This window comes from Larus michahellis, chromosome 6 (genome assembly GCF_964199755.1).
Source record: "Larus michahellis chromosome 6, bLarMic1.1, whole genome shotgun sequence".
Lineage (NCBI taxonomy): Eukaryota > Metazoa > Chordata > Aves > Charadriiformes > Laridae > Larus > Larus michahellis.
This window is the reverse complement of record NC_133901.1, coordinates 28,663,796-28,679,373: the sequence shown is the minus strand read 5'-3', so window position 1 is coordinate 28,679,373 and position 15,578 is coordinate 28,663,796. Positions and strand designations below refer to the sequence as shown.

At 47.0% G+C, this 15,578-nt stretch overlaps 1 protein-coding gene across 5 annotated transcripts in view; it reads left to right on the top strand.

Annotated features, from left to right (window-relative positions):
* IL1RAP (interleukin 1 receptor accessory protein) overlaps positions 1-8,515 on the top strand; it is a 50,181-nt gene extending 41,666 nt beyond the window's left edge. For 3 of the 5 annotated variants that reach the window (XM_074591892.1, XM_074591891.1, XM_074591890.1), the window contains exon 11: positions 596-4,243. In XM_074591892.1, the coding sequence (XP_074447993.1) occupies positions 596-1,032 (437 nt within the window). In that variant the 3' untranslated portion in view covers positions 1,033-4,243. Of the gene's footprint in view, positions 1-595; positions 4,244-7,218 lie in introns of those variants that run through there. The other 2 variants (XM_074591889.1, XM_074591887.1) reach the window with 1 other exon arrangement.
* Positions 8,516-15,578: the final 7,063 nt, after the last annotated feature.

The window sequence follows — 15,578 nt, the reverse complement described above, 5'->3', positions numbered from 1 at the left end:
CAGGGAGGGTGTAGGTACCTATTGTGTGTATTTGGTGGGGGGAACCTGGGGCAAGAGGAGTGAAGGGATTACCTAGAGTCATTCCGGACATCTGCCAGAGGAGGATGTAAGTGTATGCATTCAGGCTTCCCTGCGCCTCTGAGTCTTTTCCTTGAGGTCTTGTGTTGTCCAGCTGGCAGTTTTCCTGCTTTGCTCCAGAGAGTCTCTTTTTCCGCTCTCACTAGAAGAAAGCTAAATCCAAGCCTACCAGAGCAGCCCTCTTGACCACATGGCATCCTCATAGCATTGGGTGGTGTCACTGCCACATGGTACAGTGCCTTTTAGATGTACAGACCTCAGGCATCTCTGTGTAGCGTGGGGAGGAGGAAACACATCTGTAGGCAGCCTGGGGCTGGGAGTAGATGTCAGTGTATGGGGCAGTGGGTACCATCCAGGGTGTAGGAGGCCCTACATGGTTGGGAAGCACCAGTGTAGTCTCTAGAGAAGGCCTTCAAGGGATTTTGTTGTCCCCTTCAAGAGACACTTGGTGTCTCACTAGCAGATCAGCAGCATGTTCTTGGCCATCACTAACCACCTCAATGTTTCTTTCTCCCAGTTGTCACAGACGAAACCCTGAGCTTCATCCAGAAAAGCCGACGTCTACTTGTTGTACTGAGCCCCAACTACGTCTTGCAGGGGACACAGGCCCTGCTGGAGCTCAAGGCTGGTCTAGAGAATATGGCCTCCAAGGGCAACATCAAAGTCATTCTAGTGCAGTACAAAGCCATCAAGAAGAGCAAAGTGAAGGAGCTGAAGCAGGCCAAGGCGGCCTTGACTGTCATTAAATGGAAAGGCGAGAAATCCAAGTTCCCAAAGGGCAGGTTCTGGAAGCAGCTGCAGGTGGAAATGCCAGTGAAAAAAATCAGCAGGAGTTTGAGCCTCGACGGGCTCATACGTATCCCTGAAAAATGTTTGACACCATCAGAAAACAAATCCCCCCAAAGCCACAAGTTAGGCCAAGGAGTAGGAAGGAACTCAGGGTTTTTGCCATGAAGGACTGTGTCCTAAGCATTTCAGTCGTGCCTCCCTGCAGCTTTTCTACTGCCCTGGCAGTAGAGAGACCAAAGATGCATACACCTCCTCTCTGCAAGTGCACATCCTTATCGTCGACCACACAAGCTCTGGGCTTGAGGTCTATAAATTTGGGCTATCCAGGTGGGAATGCAGCCATCACCTTGTGATGGTGTGTTATTTGTATAGGCCGGTACTCCTAGACCTAGGTGCTATGGGACCTGTGTTAGCATCCAGGACAGAGCTCCTTTCCTCTCCTAAGCGCCTTCCTCCGTCCTGGCCATTGGTCCCTGTTGCAGAGACTGGGGAACAGTTTGAAAGGTGGCTCCAGTATAGAGCCTTTCATACGTGTCCTCATCCTGTGGGATCACAGATTTCTGCTTCACTGGGGGGAGCATAGTCTCTTGAGGTTCCTCATCTTTGCTCCCCACATTTCTGTAGGAACAGGTACATTCAGATAGCTTGGCAATGTGAAATGGCTGGTACAAAAGCATTTTTTATTTTCTATTTTTTAAATTCTGCTAGGTGATACTGTATTGTAGCATTTCTACTAATAAGTGATCGGTGTCTGGGACTCTGCAGTCTCCCGAGTACCCCAGATCCTTCAGGGCTGTAATGCTCATAATCCAGGGGAAATCTCTCATTCGTACAGGCCATGGAGCATGTCTGAGAGATGCTTCTTTGTAGACTAAACTCAGGGACTTCACAAGCACTGCAAGGAACCCCAATTTACTACTGAACCCACCTACTGTGTCTGTGCTGCTGGCTGGGGAAAAGCATCATGTAAGGTGCTGCCAAGGTCTCTGGGATGACACTGGATTTATGTCCAGATCCCCAGGAGACCCTACAAACTTATTTGAACTTACTAAAAACTACTGGCTCTGTCCAGCTGGGTAAGACTGGGGGGAAAGGCTGGGAGAGATGGGGTTGTTCAGCTTTTAGTAGGGCCTGTTGCAATAGGACAACGGGGAATGTTTTTAAACTAAAAGAAGGTAGATTCAGACTAGATTAAAGGAAGAAATTTTTTACGATGAGGGTGGTGAAACACTGGCCCAGGTTGCCCGGAGAGGTGGTAGATGCCCCATCCCTGGAAACATTCAAGGTCAGGTTGGACGGGGCTCTGAGCAACCTGACCTAGTTGAAGGTGTCCCTGCTCATTGCAGGGGGGTTGGACTAGATGATCTTTAAAGATCCCTTCCAACCCAAATTGTTCTATGATTTTATGAAGGTGCAGTGTTCTCTGCCTGGCTATGAACAACATCACATTTGTAATTCAGGGCTCAGGTTTAAACTAGCCTTGGCTTTCCAAAGCAAGCCTCCACCCATCATGTTTCCAGCCCAGAGTTGCAGAACAGAGGATGTATCTCAGCTTCTGCAACCATCGCGCATATCGGAAGTATAAAAAAACCACTGAGTACCAGTCCTTGCTTCAATGGGAGGCAGTAGGCGCAGGGGAGGACCCTGGTGAGTTAACCCCCAAGTAGACAGGCTTTTCAGACTGAGAAGGGGAGTGTCCCTTCCCTTGTAGGACAGACCAAAGCACAGCGGGACCCTGGCATTGATTGGTACTGTTGTTCACAATGTTTTCACGTGGAACTAGAAGCTCTGGGGGTGTGCCCATGCTCCTGTAGCTCCCAGTGCGAGGGCCTGCCACTTAATTGTGGAATTCAGTATTACGCACACTAAGTACGTGCTTCTTTTTTCTCGATAATGGTTGCTCCTGAGTCAGCTCTGACTCATTCTTTCGCTCGGTTGGTGTCCAGCGGGCGAAGCAGAGCCATTCATAATGGCGTTAAAAAAGCACTACAATTTGGAGTCTATGCACTATTCGCCCAGCTGAGCGGGGAGGTTCGAGGGCGTCCCAGTAACCAGCCCAGCCTTAAAGGTGTGGGGATGACTCCCGGCGCCGGCAAAGCCCCTGGCTCTTAGCATCTTACGATTAATAAATGTTATTCCAGGGCAGCGGGGAGCTGCAGACACCCGTGCCATTGGGCAGGTACTGTACAAAAGTAGAACAAATAGAACTACTTTCTCACCTTCCTCTTCGTTCTCCCTCCCCCCAGGTAAACTCTGCTTTAAGCAGGTAAAATTGCAGTCCGCTTCACTGAAGGCAGTGGAGCTCCTCAGTGGCTCAGAGGGGCTTGAAAGCTTTGCTGCTACAAGCTTTTCTACTGTGGCTGTCTGTGGAGGGGCAGAGGTCCTTCCCACACTCCAGAAAGCTTCGTTTGTATGAGATAGCACCCAAAACCATGCTCAGCTTCACGCAAAGCTATTGCAACCCCATCATTTTGCCCAGCTTCACCTTTTTGTTTGTGTTTTCAGCATCCCTGTAATCGGCTGCCAGATCTGCAGGCAGAGGGAAGGCCCTGAGGCCAAAGCAGAACTGTGTTAGATTCCAATTTAATTTCTAAAAAATTGTCTCAAAAATACGCATAAATTCAATTAACATCCCAGACCTCACCACATCCCATCTCACTTTTGGCTGAAGTACCAAGAGAACTTCTGCTGATGTTTTAGTCTGATTATTTTCAGAAGTTAAATCCACCTCATTTATTGTGCTGGTTTTATTCAAAGAGTTTTCCAAATAAACAACAGACCAGGACTTTCTCTGGCGTTACATCGCAGTGGCCCTTGGCGCCATTGCGACCCCAGAACAGGATTACTGAGAGACATCAGCAGAGCACCCACAAGGCAGGAGGTGCGATGGTCTGAAGGGGTCCAGCATGGGAAGGGATAGCACTGGAGCAGGCTCCGTTCCTTCCTGGAGCTTTACCACTGGCGCTGCTGGGAGCTGTCAGGCCAGGGGTAAAGCCCAGTCCCAGCTGTAATGCAGATCTGCAAAGCACCTCAGATACGCCTGCCATTCCATCCTATGCCACACGTGGTTTCCATTACGGGATTCTGTCACAGCGTCTGTCTAGTTCAGTTGATTCATTTGGGTTTCTGTGTTCTAACCTAACATTTACCAATATGCAGCTCCTACGGAGTTCCTCATTGTTATTTCATGGGGAAACAGCGTGGCACAAATTGGAAAAAAATGTCTTCCCCCCCTGTGCCATTTGATGGTGTACAGCTGTTCCAGAGTTTTCCCTTCTCTTTTCTGTATGTTTTTGCCTTTGTGTTATTTGGTCTGTGAAGCGTCAGTATTATTTTATTTTGCTTTTCAATAAAACATTTTCACTTTTGCATTTCAGTCCTTGTGCATTTCTCATAAGTGTCATTTTCCTCCCCATTACGTCTGCGAAAGGCTGTTAAAGAAAGACGACTGTGTGCAGTCCAAGCCTCAGGATCTTTGGGGGATACATCCTTAGAGGGGGGCTTTTTCCTGGCAGTTTTATGGTGTGCCTGCAGAGATCCCAGGGTACCATCACTGCCACCAGGGCCATGAAAGCAGAAACGCAGTGACATGCAGCATTCAGATGTCACCCAGCAGCAGACATGCACACACGCAAAGTCTCTGACCTGAAGAGTACTCACTCGTCAATCACACGATAGAAGGATGGGAAGGAAACACCATCCCTTACCTTGAGAGACCGAGCCAGAATGTCGAACAGAAATCTTGGAAATCTGCCCAAACCACAGAAATAAAACTGACTTTTAGGCTGCTTTGCCCATCACCTTCCAGGTAGTTGGGTAGAAAAGGTTCATTCAGCTTCCTATTTTCTCATCCAAGCCATTTTATTGGCTTTTTCCCTTGTTTGCATGCTAGCAGGTAAGTCGAGAGGGAGCCTAGCACTTCCACACCACTAGCAAAATGAATACTTGTGACAATGTGTGGATTTAGGGTCTATGGGGTATGGGATCTATGCCCCTCCCCAGCTTTTATTATGCTGAGACGAACGTATGGCTCTCATAACACTGTTATATCTCTAGGGTGCGTTAGGGGAGACACAAGTAAACCAACAAAAATATGCGGGCTCCTTCATAATTGTGTAGTAAAGATGGAAGTTTTTTTTAGTATAAAGCAGTTATCCGAGAGTATCAAATTCCCAGCTCTGTTGGTACCCAAACCCTGCAGCCTTATTGCTGCCTGTCCCATCCTGTGCCGTTGGTGTCACTGGAAAGGACCATCCTGCCCGCACACTGTGAAGTGGCCGCTCGGGATTTTTCGTGAGCTGGGATTACGTTGTAAACTGAACATCCCAAGGTATCCTGGCCAGCCAAGTCTAAATGTCTCCCGTTCTCAGAAACAAAATCTATCTTTGGGAATTTGAGCATTTTCCCTGCCAAAAAAATGTCGCGTCTCAGAAAGTGTTTAAAATTGATAAAAGAAAACCATCGCTGTCAGCTCAATCAAAACATTTCATTTCAGCAGTGTTGGAATCATTCACATTAATTGAACCTGTGCTTTTCGAGCAGGCAGGTAGAAAAGGTGACCTCCCAGGGGCTGCTCCTGCCTACGTTTCGCTGTGATGCCGTGATTCCAGTTTCAAAAAGAAAGACCTTTCAAACCAGCAAAGGAGCTTTTTCTTACACAAAAAGTTGAAGCTTGGCTGATTTCAAAATAGATCTCAATTGGTTATAGAAAGGTTTGAATGAGGTCTGGACTCAGCAAATTGGGAGATTGCTGCCAATTCTTTGTGCCTTTGAAATAGGGTGGTAAGAACGTTTCATGGCGTTAAGTGGCAATTCTGACAGGACTGACTTTATCATCTGCTTTTGCTTTCAGTGAGTCCATGTTTTCCTGTGTGTTTCGGGGGGGGGGGAGGGAGGAAATCCCCCCAAACCTTGTATACAAGAAAAAAATACTGCAAATAGTTTGTTTTAAATTCCAGTATTACATTAAAGAACCAAACAGTGCCTTATGTTCTCTCTTAGGAGATTATTGTTCAATCCTTTTTCTGATCACAAGTTCTTGGTCTCCATCTAATCTAGTGACAATGAGTTTTAGAGCTAGTCACGTATCTTTGAAAAAAAAAAGTGTTGCTCTGTACAATATTAAAATACGATGCATCCAGGTGCAACACGGTGCACCTTCTGCTGTGAGATAAGGAAAGAGACAGCCAGGTGCTGGGAGAATAAGAGGCATTGCCATTGCAGGGAAGGTACAGTATTTTTATATTAAATATTTTTATATATTTTATATAAAAGACCATTGTCACACTGACAGGGAGGGAGGGGAGTCTCCAGACTGAGGAATCAAGGCTTTAGCTGCGTGAAAGGCGATGGAAGCAGCAGGTAGCTCCTCTCCTCAGAACAGGGAGGTTTTTCTCTCTGAGTATGCAAGAGTTCTTGCTCCAATGATCCCTGCTCTGCTTGAACACCACATTGTCCTCAGGTCCCCCCCATCTCAGGCATCAGTACTCAGTGAGTGAGTGTTTTTTTTTAAAGTTTTTACAGTTCTATTAATCAGCTTGGGTTAATTTGCTAAGTGACACAGCCCTATTAATTCCCATCCTTTCCACTGCTCACCCATTAGCCATGACGCCTTCAATATGCTTACTGTATCCCAAGCCATGGATAGAAGTCCAAGGACATCCTTCAGGTTTGCTGCTTTTCAACATTCATAATAAAAGAGATGCTGCCCTTGCCTGGCACCCTTCCAGCTAAGCATCTTGCTGAGCTTTACAAACTGAAATTAATCCCAAGAAATGCTTTGAAGGACAGTATTCCCCTCCGCCGCCCCCCGTCATGGCTAGGGGAATTGATGGAGAGGTTTACGGCTGACATTTTTGCTTTCTAGGTTTGGAGGCTTCCATTGCTAGATGAGAGGGAGGGAGGTGGATCTTAGCCTCGGCAGTGTGAGCTGTGGCATGATGATGTGATGACTTCACTTTGTTCACCCCAAGCAAAAGGCTGCCAGAGCTGTGGGCAGGTGGTTCCTGAACACAACCTGCCCTTTCCCAAACGCCTGCGCTTCCCTGGGCAGGAGTGATGCCATGCAGTGCAGAAGTCAGAGTACGGTCTTGGCTTATCCTGCCATCCTGGCTTCTCGTTTACCACTTCAGCCTTCTCAAAAACCCACTGCAAAGCAAAAATGCTGCTATTGCTCCTGTAGTCCCTGCCAGCAGGAGCGTGGGCAAGTTGAAAGTCACTGGGCTTGTGCCAGGTTTCCCTCTGTGGGAGGGGGGATCTGTGCAGGTATGCCACCAAACAGCTTCCTTCAGCTTTTCTCTCCCCGCTCCCTCCCCCTTGTGCACCCCAATTCCTCTGCTCTTACACTCTTAGATACCACTGAAGCCGTGTTCGACTTCATCCAGAGGAGTCGCAGGATGATCGTTGTCCTGAGTCCCGATTACTTGACGGAGAAGAGCATCAGCCTGCTGGAGTTCAAGCTGGGCATCATGTGCCAGAACGCCATCGCCACCAAGCTCATTGTGGTGGAGTACAGGCCGCTGCAGTGCACTCACCCCAGCATCCTCCAGCTGAAGGAGTCCGTCTCCTTCGTCACCTGGAAGGGGGAGAAGTCCAAGCGCTCCGGCTCCCAGTTCTGGAAGGCGTTGCGGCTCGCCCTGCCGCTGCGCAGCCTCAGCGCCGGCTCCGGCTGGAACGAGAGCTGCTCCTCCCAGTCGGACATCAGCCTGGACCCTGTCCAGAGGAGAAGGAGCCGGTTGAAAGGGCAGCCCGACCCACGGGGCACCACGGCGGGGACTCTCACTCCCGGGGGGACAGCCTCGACCCCTGAGTCAAAGGCCAAACACCGAGCCAAGCACTTCTTGACGTGCCGGTGTTGTGGGACCTATTGCAATGGCAGCAGTAGACTCAAGCGCAAGCACCAGGCTGTGGCCGAGCCCAGGTGGGACACTCATCTCTGCAAGCCGGGCTCGGGCAGGCCTGCGGCGCAGGGGGTTCAGGGCAGAAGTCGACCCGAGCCCCCGCCGGCACAGGCTCCCGCTCTCGCCCTCTGCCATTACAGCGACCTGTCCAACAACAACGACTTCTACGTGCTCTAGCCAAGAGGCTGACGGCACCGTGGGTGCTGGGCCGGCCAAATAAACTCACTGCAGCCTCAGCTAAGGTGTTTTTATGATATCGCAGGCTGACGCAGTGTCGTTTGCCGTCAGTCCCGTGCCAGCACGGAGGACTGCAGCAATACCACCGGTGTCGGTGATCTGAGCCAGGGACCTGCAGCCACACGCAGAGCAGCGGCTGGGGGCTGCCTGCCCGGGTCCTTCTCCTTAATTTAAATTGCGAAGTGGAGCCAAAAATGCATTTCTCTGTCATTGCTTTTCCCCAGCTGTGGTCTCAGGGCTGCTGCTGGGGTCGGGTGCGGGAGGGCAGGTCCCCAGATGGGGGTCAGGAGGGAGGGAGGGGGGAGAAGCCGTGCTCCTGGCAGTAACCTCTGGAGAAGGGGGAGCAAACCTGCATTTTGCAAAGGGTAAAACTTTGCTAATGAGGGCAACGGGAGCCCTGGCCAGTGCAGCAACATGCCGTGCAGTATGGTGCGTTATCCACTGTGGTTTAAAAGAACTCAGTCAAAAGTTTTAAGAGAAGTCCCTTCTCTCTAAATAAAACTGATTTCTTTAACCTGCTGTTGTTACAAGTGCCGTGGGAACTGGTAAATGCCAGAGCCTTGTTCACCAAGCGGTGCCTGGGGATGTGGTTTGCTCAAGCTGGCTGAGGTCCCCTCCTGTTCCCGGTGCTTCCAGTGGGCTCCTGGGCTTGGTTCGTCTCCCAGCTTCACCATATGATGAATTTGTTCTGTCAGTTGCGTGGCCTTTCACACAGCGAGAAAGAAAACCATTACAAATCTAGGGAAATATGATTTAAAAAATTCTCTGAGTAGTCAATGAGCTCAGGGATAGGAGCGAGACCTGAAACACTCACAGAAAACCTCAGGCACTGAAGCTGAGGGGTCAAAACTCAACCACACTTCATTAGATAACCGAAAGAACCTTTGAAGAGTCTCCCTGGGGCTGCTGTTTCATCAGCCCGTTGAGCTGGCTGTCAGTAGATTTTCTCGCTCTTCATCCACAACGAAAACTTCATTTGCCTCATTCCGTCTTGTGTAACGACTCCTTTCCCCGCTGAGGAAGTGTGCTGGGTGCTAAGCTTGGGAGTCGGCAGCTCGCTCTTAGCGACTGGGTGATACACGGCATTTGTCTTCTTTGCCTGAGACAAAAAAAAACCCCACTGGTGGTTCACCACTCTGGTCAGTCTAGTTGTTACCTCTCTGTTTGGCAAGTAATTATTTTTCTTCTGCCTTGGAAATATAACTGAGCCCTTGAGGTAGAGGGTCTGTGGCCTGGGACAGACCCTTATCTGATGTCCTCCAGGTGCAGCCCTGTGAGGGAGGAAGGGGCCACATCTCCCCCATTTTAAGAATGCGGAAGCCCAGTTATAATTCACACATCGCTTTTCTTGCCTCAGCGGCTCCTCTTCCCCAGTATTGCCCTGACTTTTTTGATCCTCTCCTTCTGAGATCGAGCACAGCTGATGGCTCTCCTGTTACAAGTCTCTGTGAGCTGAATCCTAACAACCCTGCTGCAACAGACCGAGAAAATAGAAACGAAAAAACCTGGTGCTGAGTCAATCTAAATAAAATAAGGGCAAAAATACCCCCTACCAGCTCACGGGAATTAGAAATTCAGACTCCAGAGAACTCTCCAAGCATTAATTTCTCTGTAATTTCAAGCAGATACATTGTAAATGTCTCAGAAAAGTTTTATCCATACACGGCCATTCTCAGTGATCAAAGAGGAAGAGCAGGAATGAGATATTTGGAAAGCAAGCTGATTGATAAATTGCAAAATGCTTTGTGAGAAGCAATCAAAATACCATTAAATGGTTAAATGGTTCCAGTTGCTTACAACTAGGTGTGGGATGGTACTGTCTATGAGTTTGGTAGAGCTGAAAACACAAGCTACAAAATACAAATAATTTGCAATCAGTCAACCTCCAGAGTCAGCATATTTGTTATTTGTTGGAATTTAAACAGCTTTTATTTAGAGACTTTGCCCTTATTTGACCGTGGTGTTCTCTCAGTCAAATACAGCAATCCAAAGATGCAAGAAACCACAGCTGGGGCTTTTAGCAGATGTACAAAATGGCCAGCTCCAGCCCTTTTTGGGCAAACCGTCACCTCTTCACAAAAAAACAACTGCAAATCAGTAAGGACCGTTGCTTGTCCTGTTGCTTCCACAGAGCTGGTGCAATTTTTGGTTACTACCCACCAAACCCAGGGTTTTGGTTGCTCTTGTAACCAATACTGAGCCGTGGTGGATTTCAGTGCGTGCAGAGCCTTTGCCCCCTGAGGCCAGGCTCCCAGAGCCTGAAGGCATGATGTGGTGGATGGGGTGTCTCAGCAAGGACACAGAGACTAAACCCTAGAACCAATTTCGGTTGTATCTGTTGCTTGTTGCATTGGAAATACCGAGGTCTGTTGCTTGGAAGTACTCCCAAGCATCAGTGCAAGCACTGGTCGTGCTGTGGAGACGTTGCTGCTTAAAAAGAAATAATAAATGCACCTCTCAGGCCCCTTTTGTAAAGATGTTAATGAGACACATAAATGTTGCAGAATGGTTTGTAGAAGAATATGACTTTAATTCTTCATAATACCAGACACGGTAATGGCCAGACACAGGGTACACAACATTTACACTGTTATGCCTGTAATCAGGCTAATGATTTTTACTTTACTAAAACGTATGGGCCACAAAGTCATTTGGCTCGAAAACATCAAAGAGTTTTCCAACTCATCAGTATTTGTTCAAGTGAATAATCAGCCTCACACTTAATATCATGCCTGATTGTTGTTTTGCCTGGGTTTTGCTTCCAGGCAGGGTCCTTGTTCTACCTTAATCTGCTGCAGCAGATTCTCAGGGATTTTTCTGTCCATGGGGGTATTTGCACACCGTTGCCAAATTATGTGGCAATCCATTGCCCGTGAGAGTTTTGTTCTCAAGTTTTCCAAAAGGTTTTCTACCTTTTCTTTGTTGTTTAATCATTTTCAGACCATGGGTTACAGAGACATCTCTCCTGTTGCTTGGGCTGCGCAAGGAGGTGAAGTTCCTGACCCGCGGTTATTCACCGCTTCCCACTGACTCTTTCCTTCACATCCTTCCTTTTCCACCACATCTCAGTGGGAAACCAGACTTCATCGCTCATCCACTCCAACACCTTTTCCAAGGAGGTGTTATGGCTGAGGTGCCCCCCTCCGGCACTCCACCGGCATGATCTTAGATGAATTTTTTTGTTATGCTGCACTGTATCTGCTTGGGGCCAGTTCATCAGGCAAGCCAGATCACGTTGCGTGCTTGGTGAAGCGGGAAATAACGATGACAGACAATCTTTGTGCCATCTGCCACGGTTATTAGCAAATGATGTTTTATTTATCTCCAGATCATCCATGAAGCCACTGACTCCCATTAGAAACACGCTCAATGACAAGTTCTCATCTTTTGAGATCTGTAGGTTAATGGATGAAGGACCAGAAACCCGCTGTTAATGTGCGCAGAGTGGCGCTTACAAAACCCTACCACACCTATGTACCCACAGTTACCAGCTAAGCTGGAAATACCAGTGATGAAAAAAGGTCATTTGGGAATATCTGCTCCCATAGAGCCATGACCACTCGCTACTAATTAATTACACTGACACCTTGAAATTCCATATGTGGGCAATTCCATATTGACTAGTCTGCGAATGAGCCTGCAGTGGCCCATACAGATTTGCAAAGAATTTGAGTTTGCTGTTCACAGGAAATCCCATTGTTTAGGGTTTTTTTTTGTCTCCTCTCCTGTCATCAAAAAGAGCACAAATAGCACAAGATGACATAAAATTTTTCCAGAAAATTTTCTTGGCAATCTATATCTATAGCAAATGGAAAATATTTGATTCACATTTTAATCTCTATTTTCTTTAACATAAGCATGTTTTGAAAAGTTTTTTAAACAAATCCCAAAATGTGCTATGCCGAGAGTGTCAAAAACATGTTGGTATTTCAATTCTGTTTTGCTTGCAGCATGTTTTGTTAAGACTAGTCCCTTTTAAAACATTTCAACTTAAATGAAAACAGTGTTTTCCTTTGAAAATTGGCTTCCATTATAAACACACCATCAGATCTGCATTGGTTATCAAACTTGCCCTTTTCTGCATATTAGCCCAGCATTCTCAGTTTTCGGTATTTTCAGTTTCCCAGTCTTCTAAGATTTATTAAAGAATTAGGTCAGTGATGCCATGAGCTCCTCAACCAACCCTCTAGCAATTGAAAAGCCTCCAACTGTATTCTTACAGCTAGCTGGAAAAAATCAACATGTTTGCATACCAGATCGTATCAGCTCCTCAGATCTCACTCATGTTTGTGTATCAGGTCCAAGAACTTGGCTGTGGATAATGCCTCACTACCTCTTTCCTCCTATATACTGCCAACACAAATGGAGATGTCTCTGAAGACAGCAATCCATGCCTTCTGCTTTGCTCGCACTCTTTCAATGCACGCTGTTGCCAGTGAAAGAAAATTCTGATCCATTCATGCTTACGTATAAATTGCATGCTCCTTTCTGGAGGCAGGCAAGAGTAACATCTATCATTTTTTTTTTCACACCTCTGCCTCAAAAGCATCTCCTCCCCTTGCGGTGGTGCACGAGAGAGCAGCCTGTTTGCTCCCATTCAGTATCAGCCTCGCTGACACGTGTTCGTTTACCCGCATTTAATGTCCTGACGGCGTCGGACAGCATTTCAAACTCACTCACTACACCCTTCAGATTTGCACACATGAAAAAAATAAAAATCAAACATCTGGCTATTGTCCCCTAATATCTGCATCTATTTTAGCTGGTTTCATGCCCTCTAGCAGCACAATCCCGCCAGAGTCCTGGTTCACACAAACAGCAGTAAATGCTCAGTTTGGTCTACTTTTGCTCAGCATTTGGCACAAAGCTGGACCTGAATGGAGAAAAGTGAGAGCACCTGGGCTATGTCGACACCTACCACCCAGCTTCTCAAATAACCACCAGACCCCATACGGGGCTGCTCTAGTAATGCTGGGTGCTAGTTTTCTTCTTGCCTGGCTCCCATTTCCCGTGAGGTCTTCAAGGATACAGTTTAATAAATGCCAATGGTTTCAGCCAGAATCCATTCATATCGCTCTAATTTTAAGCATTTGTTATTGCTTCTTTTGGGAAATATGGAAATAGACACTGGAAAATTAACCAAGCTGAGTTATCCTTTTCCCTGGGGACACCTTGCACGTCTGTTTTGCTTTGTTCTTATCAGTGAGCCAGACCTCTCCCACACGCCCCCTCTCACCCTGCCAAGCTCCTACGCACAGACACCATGGAAAAGATGCTCAGAGCTCACTCCAAACCTAACACTTTGCTCAGTCCAGCTCAAGTGCACGCAACTCCTCTTACATGAATTTTAGGCCAAGGGGTGACCCAAGGTCGCCACCTCGTAAACTAGATCAAGATGATTTGCCTTCCCATCCTCATTTCTAATTTAGTTACCTATCTTTCTTGCCTGTCTGTATCTGAAGCTTCCTGATAACCACTGTCATGCACACGAGCAGCATCCAAATATTTCCAGCTGCTCTGCACACCAGCCTGACTAGTGGAGGGAGACAGATTTAGCAGGTGGCTGGGACTCACTGTCTGGCTGTACTCCAGCCTACCTGCCTGCTTTCTTCCTCTCACTTATTCCTCACTGAAATACAGCAGCTTGCCTCCTGCCCTTACACCCCTGCTATAACAGTATCTGGACAATTCAGTCTCTAGCATGCTCTTTCTCTCCATCCTCCACGGGTAAGGAAGTGTGTACCAGATGCTACACAGATGTCAGGGGACACCTCCTGCTCTAAAGAGGCTCTGCTCTTATTTTGTGCAATCCCAGCTGCCATACATAGCCTGGCGGTAAACTTCCTGAAGGTGCACTAAGTCTCCCCGGTTTGGCCCTGCACACAGCAAAGAGGTCAACACAACAGATGCTTTTGAGCAGTGACTTCATCAGCAAGCGTGTTCCAAATCTGCGTGCAGACGTCTGTCTGCCAGTTACTAGCGTAATGCCGGAGCATCCAGATCCGAACAGCCTGCAGGGTGTCACCTCCTGTCACCGGCTGTTTCAGTTTGGTGGGTAGCTTACATTTAGTCTCTAGTAGGTGATGTTATGAAAGGAGATGGAACAAGGAAAGATGTGGCAGAGAAAATAGGTCACATCATTCCAATTAAAAAAATTTACTCGTCCTGGCATTTTCGGTTGTACTTTTATTTATGGTAGAGTTAGTGGGTTTGTGGGTTGGTTTTTTTTTTTGAAATACAACATTTGGTAGGCAAATAGCAGCTCTCCATTGTAACACTACAAAGTGAATCTGTGTCCGCTCACTTCACGGAATAAAGGTAACCTTTATTATTCTCTGTTTAGCCAATGCTTTTACTGAAATACTAGAATAAGAAGAGCAACTTGTCCAAAAGCAAGCTCTGGGGCTATTGTTGAGAAGTCACAGCTGCCTGGCTGGCACCTTAGCAGCATTCCCCATTAGCTGCTGTCACCTTTATGGCTCAATTGGAATAACTACTGCATTATTTGATTTTCACTGCTTTCCTCTCGGGTTGGCATTTGGCCTGTCTTTTTAAATACCATATGCTGTAACCTCCCTCCCCTTATTACTAGGGATAGTTAGAAGTTCTTGCTACCTCTCATGCCTGGCTGCAAAAGCTGAGCAGACAGGATTAATACTAGACAGTAGTTACATTAATATTTTCCTTCATTTTTGAAAGATAGAGAGCACCAAATAATTAAGTAACTTTTCTAGCAAGTGGCAGGGAGAATCCTTGCAACAAGTTCCACCTGCTGCAACTCCTTTACTGCCTCAAGCAACTCCCTTAAGGGTCACCCCATTAACTAATCAGTCAATGCTTATTAATTACATCAGCTGTATCTGAGGAATATAGCTAGGCAAGCTAGCCCTTACAAAAATGACTGAGAAGCAGGGCTTTGTTTAGGTATGCTACTCTATGCCTGCTTTGGAATCTCGAGGGGGAAGTGGGAGTCCCTAGAGATCACTTTTCCTACAGCTCACAATGGTAAAGTATAACTTCTTATCTCCCTTAAGACAAAACACTGAGAGGTGGATATCTGAGGACTTCCGGGTACCTTACTCTAGATAAGTCCCTGTGGTTACGTAGAGGCTTCATTGTAGAGTCGAGAGATTAACTTTGCGTCTATTAAGCTTAGCTCGTTCAGTTGAAATACAGCTTCTGCATTGTCTCCATAGAAATACTGAAGGCAAACGTGCTGGTGCTTCCCTGCTACTTTCAAAATGAACTCCTTTGAGTTTTGTGCGTCCAGATTCCCACTACTTCTAGAGCTGACTAGACAAGATTGCTCTCTTCTATGTATCCTTACGTTCTGTTACTTGCCAAATGGATGTTTTAAATAGTGAACTTAATGGTCTTTAGTGCTCTCTACCCCTCTTCATGTTTTTGTCAAGTTAGCCCTTTTAATCAAGTTCCCCTAGACTAGTTGTTGCAATGCACAGCCTATTCTAAGCAATCCCAGTCTGGATTAACCTGAAGCATGTTTTTTTTTTTCCTCCTGATTCCTCCACCCCACCCCGCCCCCGACTAGTTATTGCTCCTTCTCTGCTGGTGCAT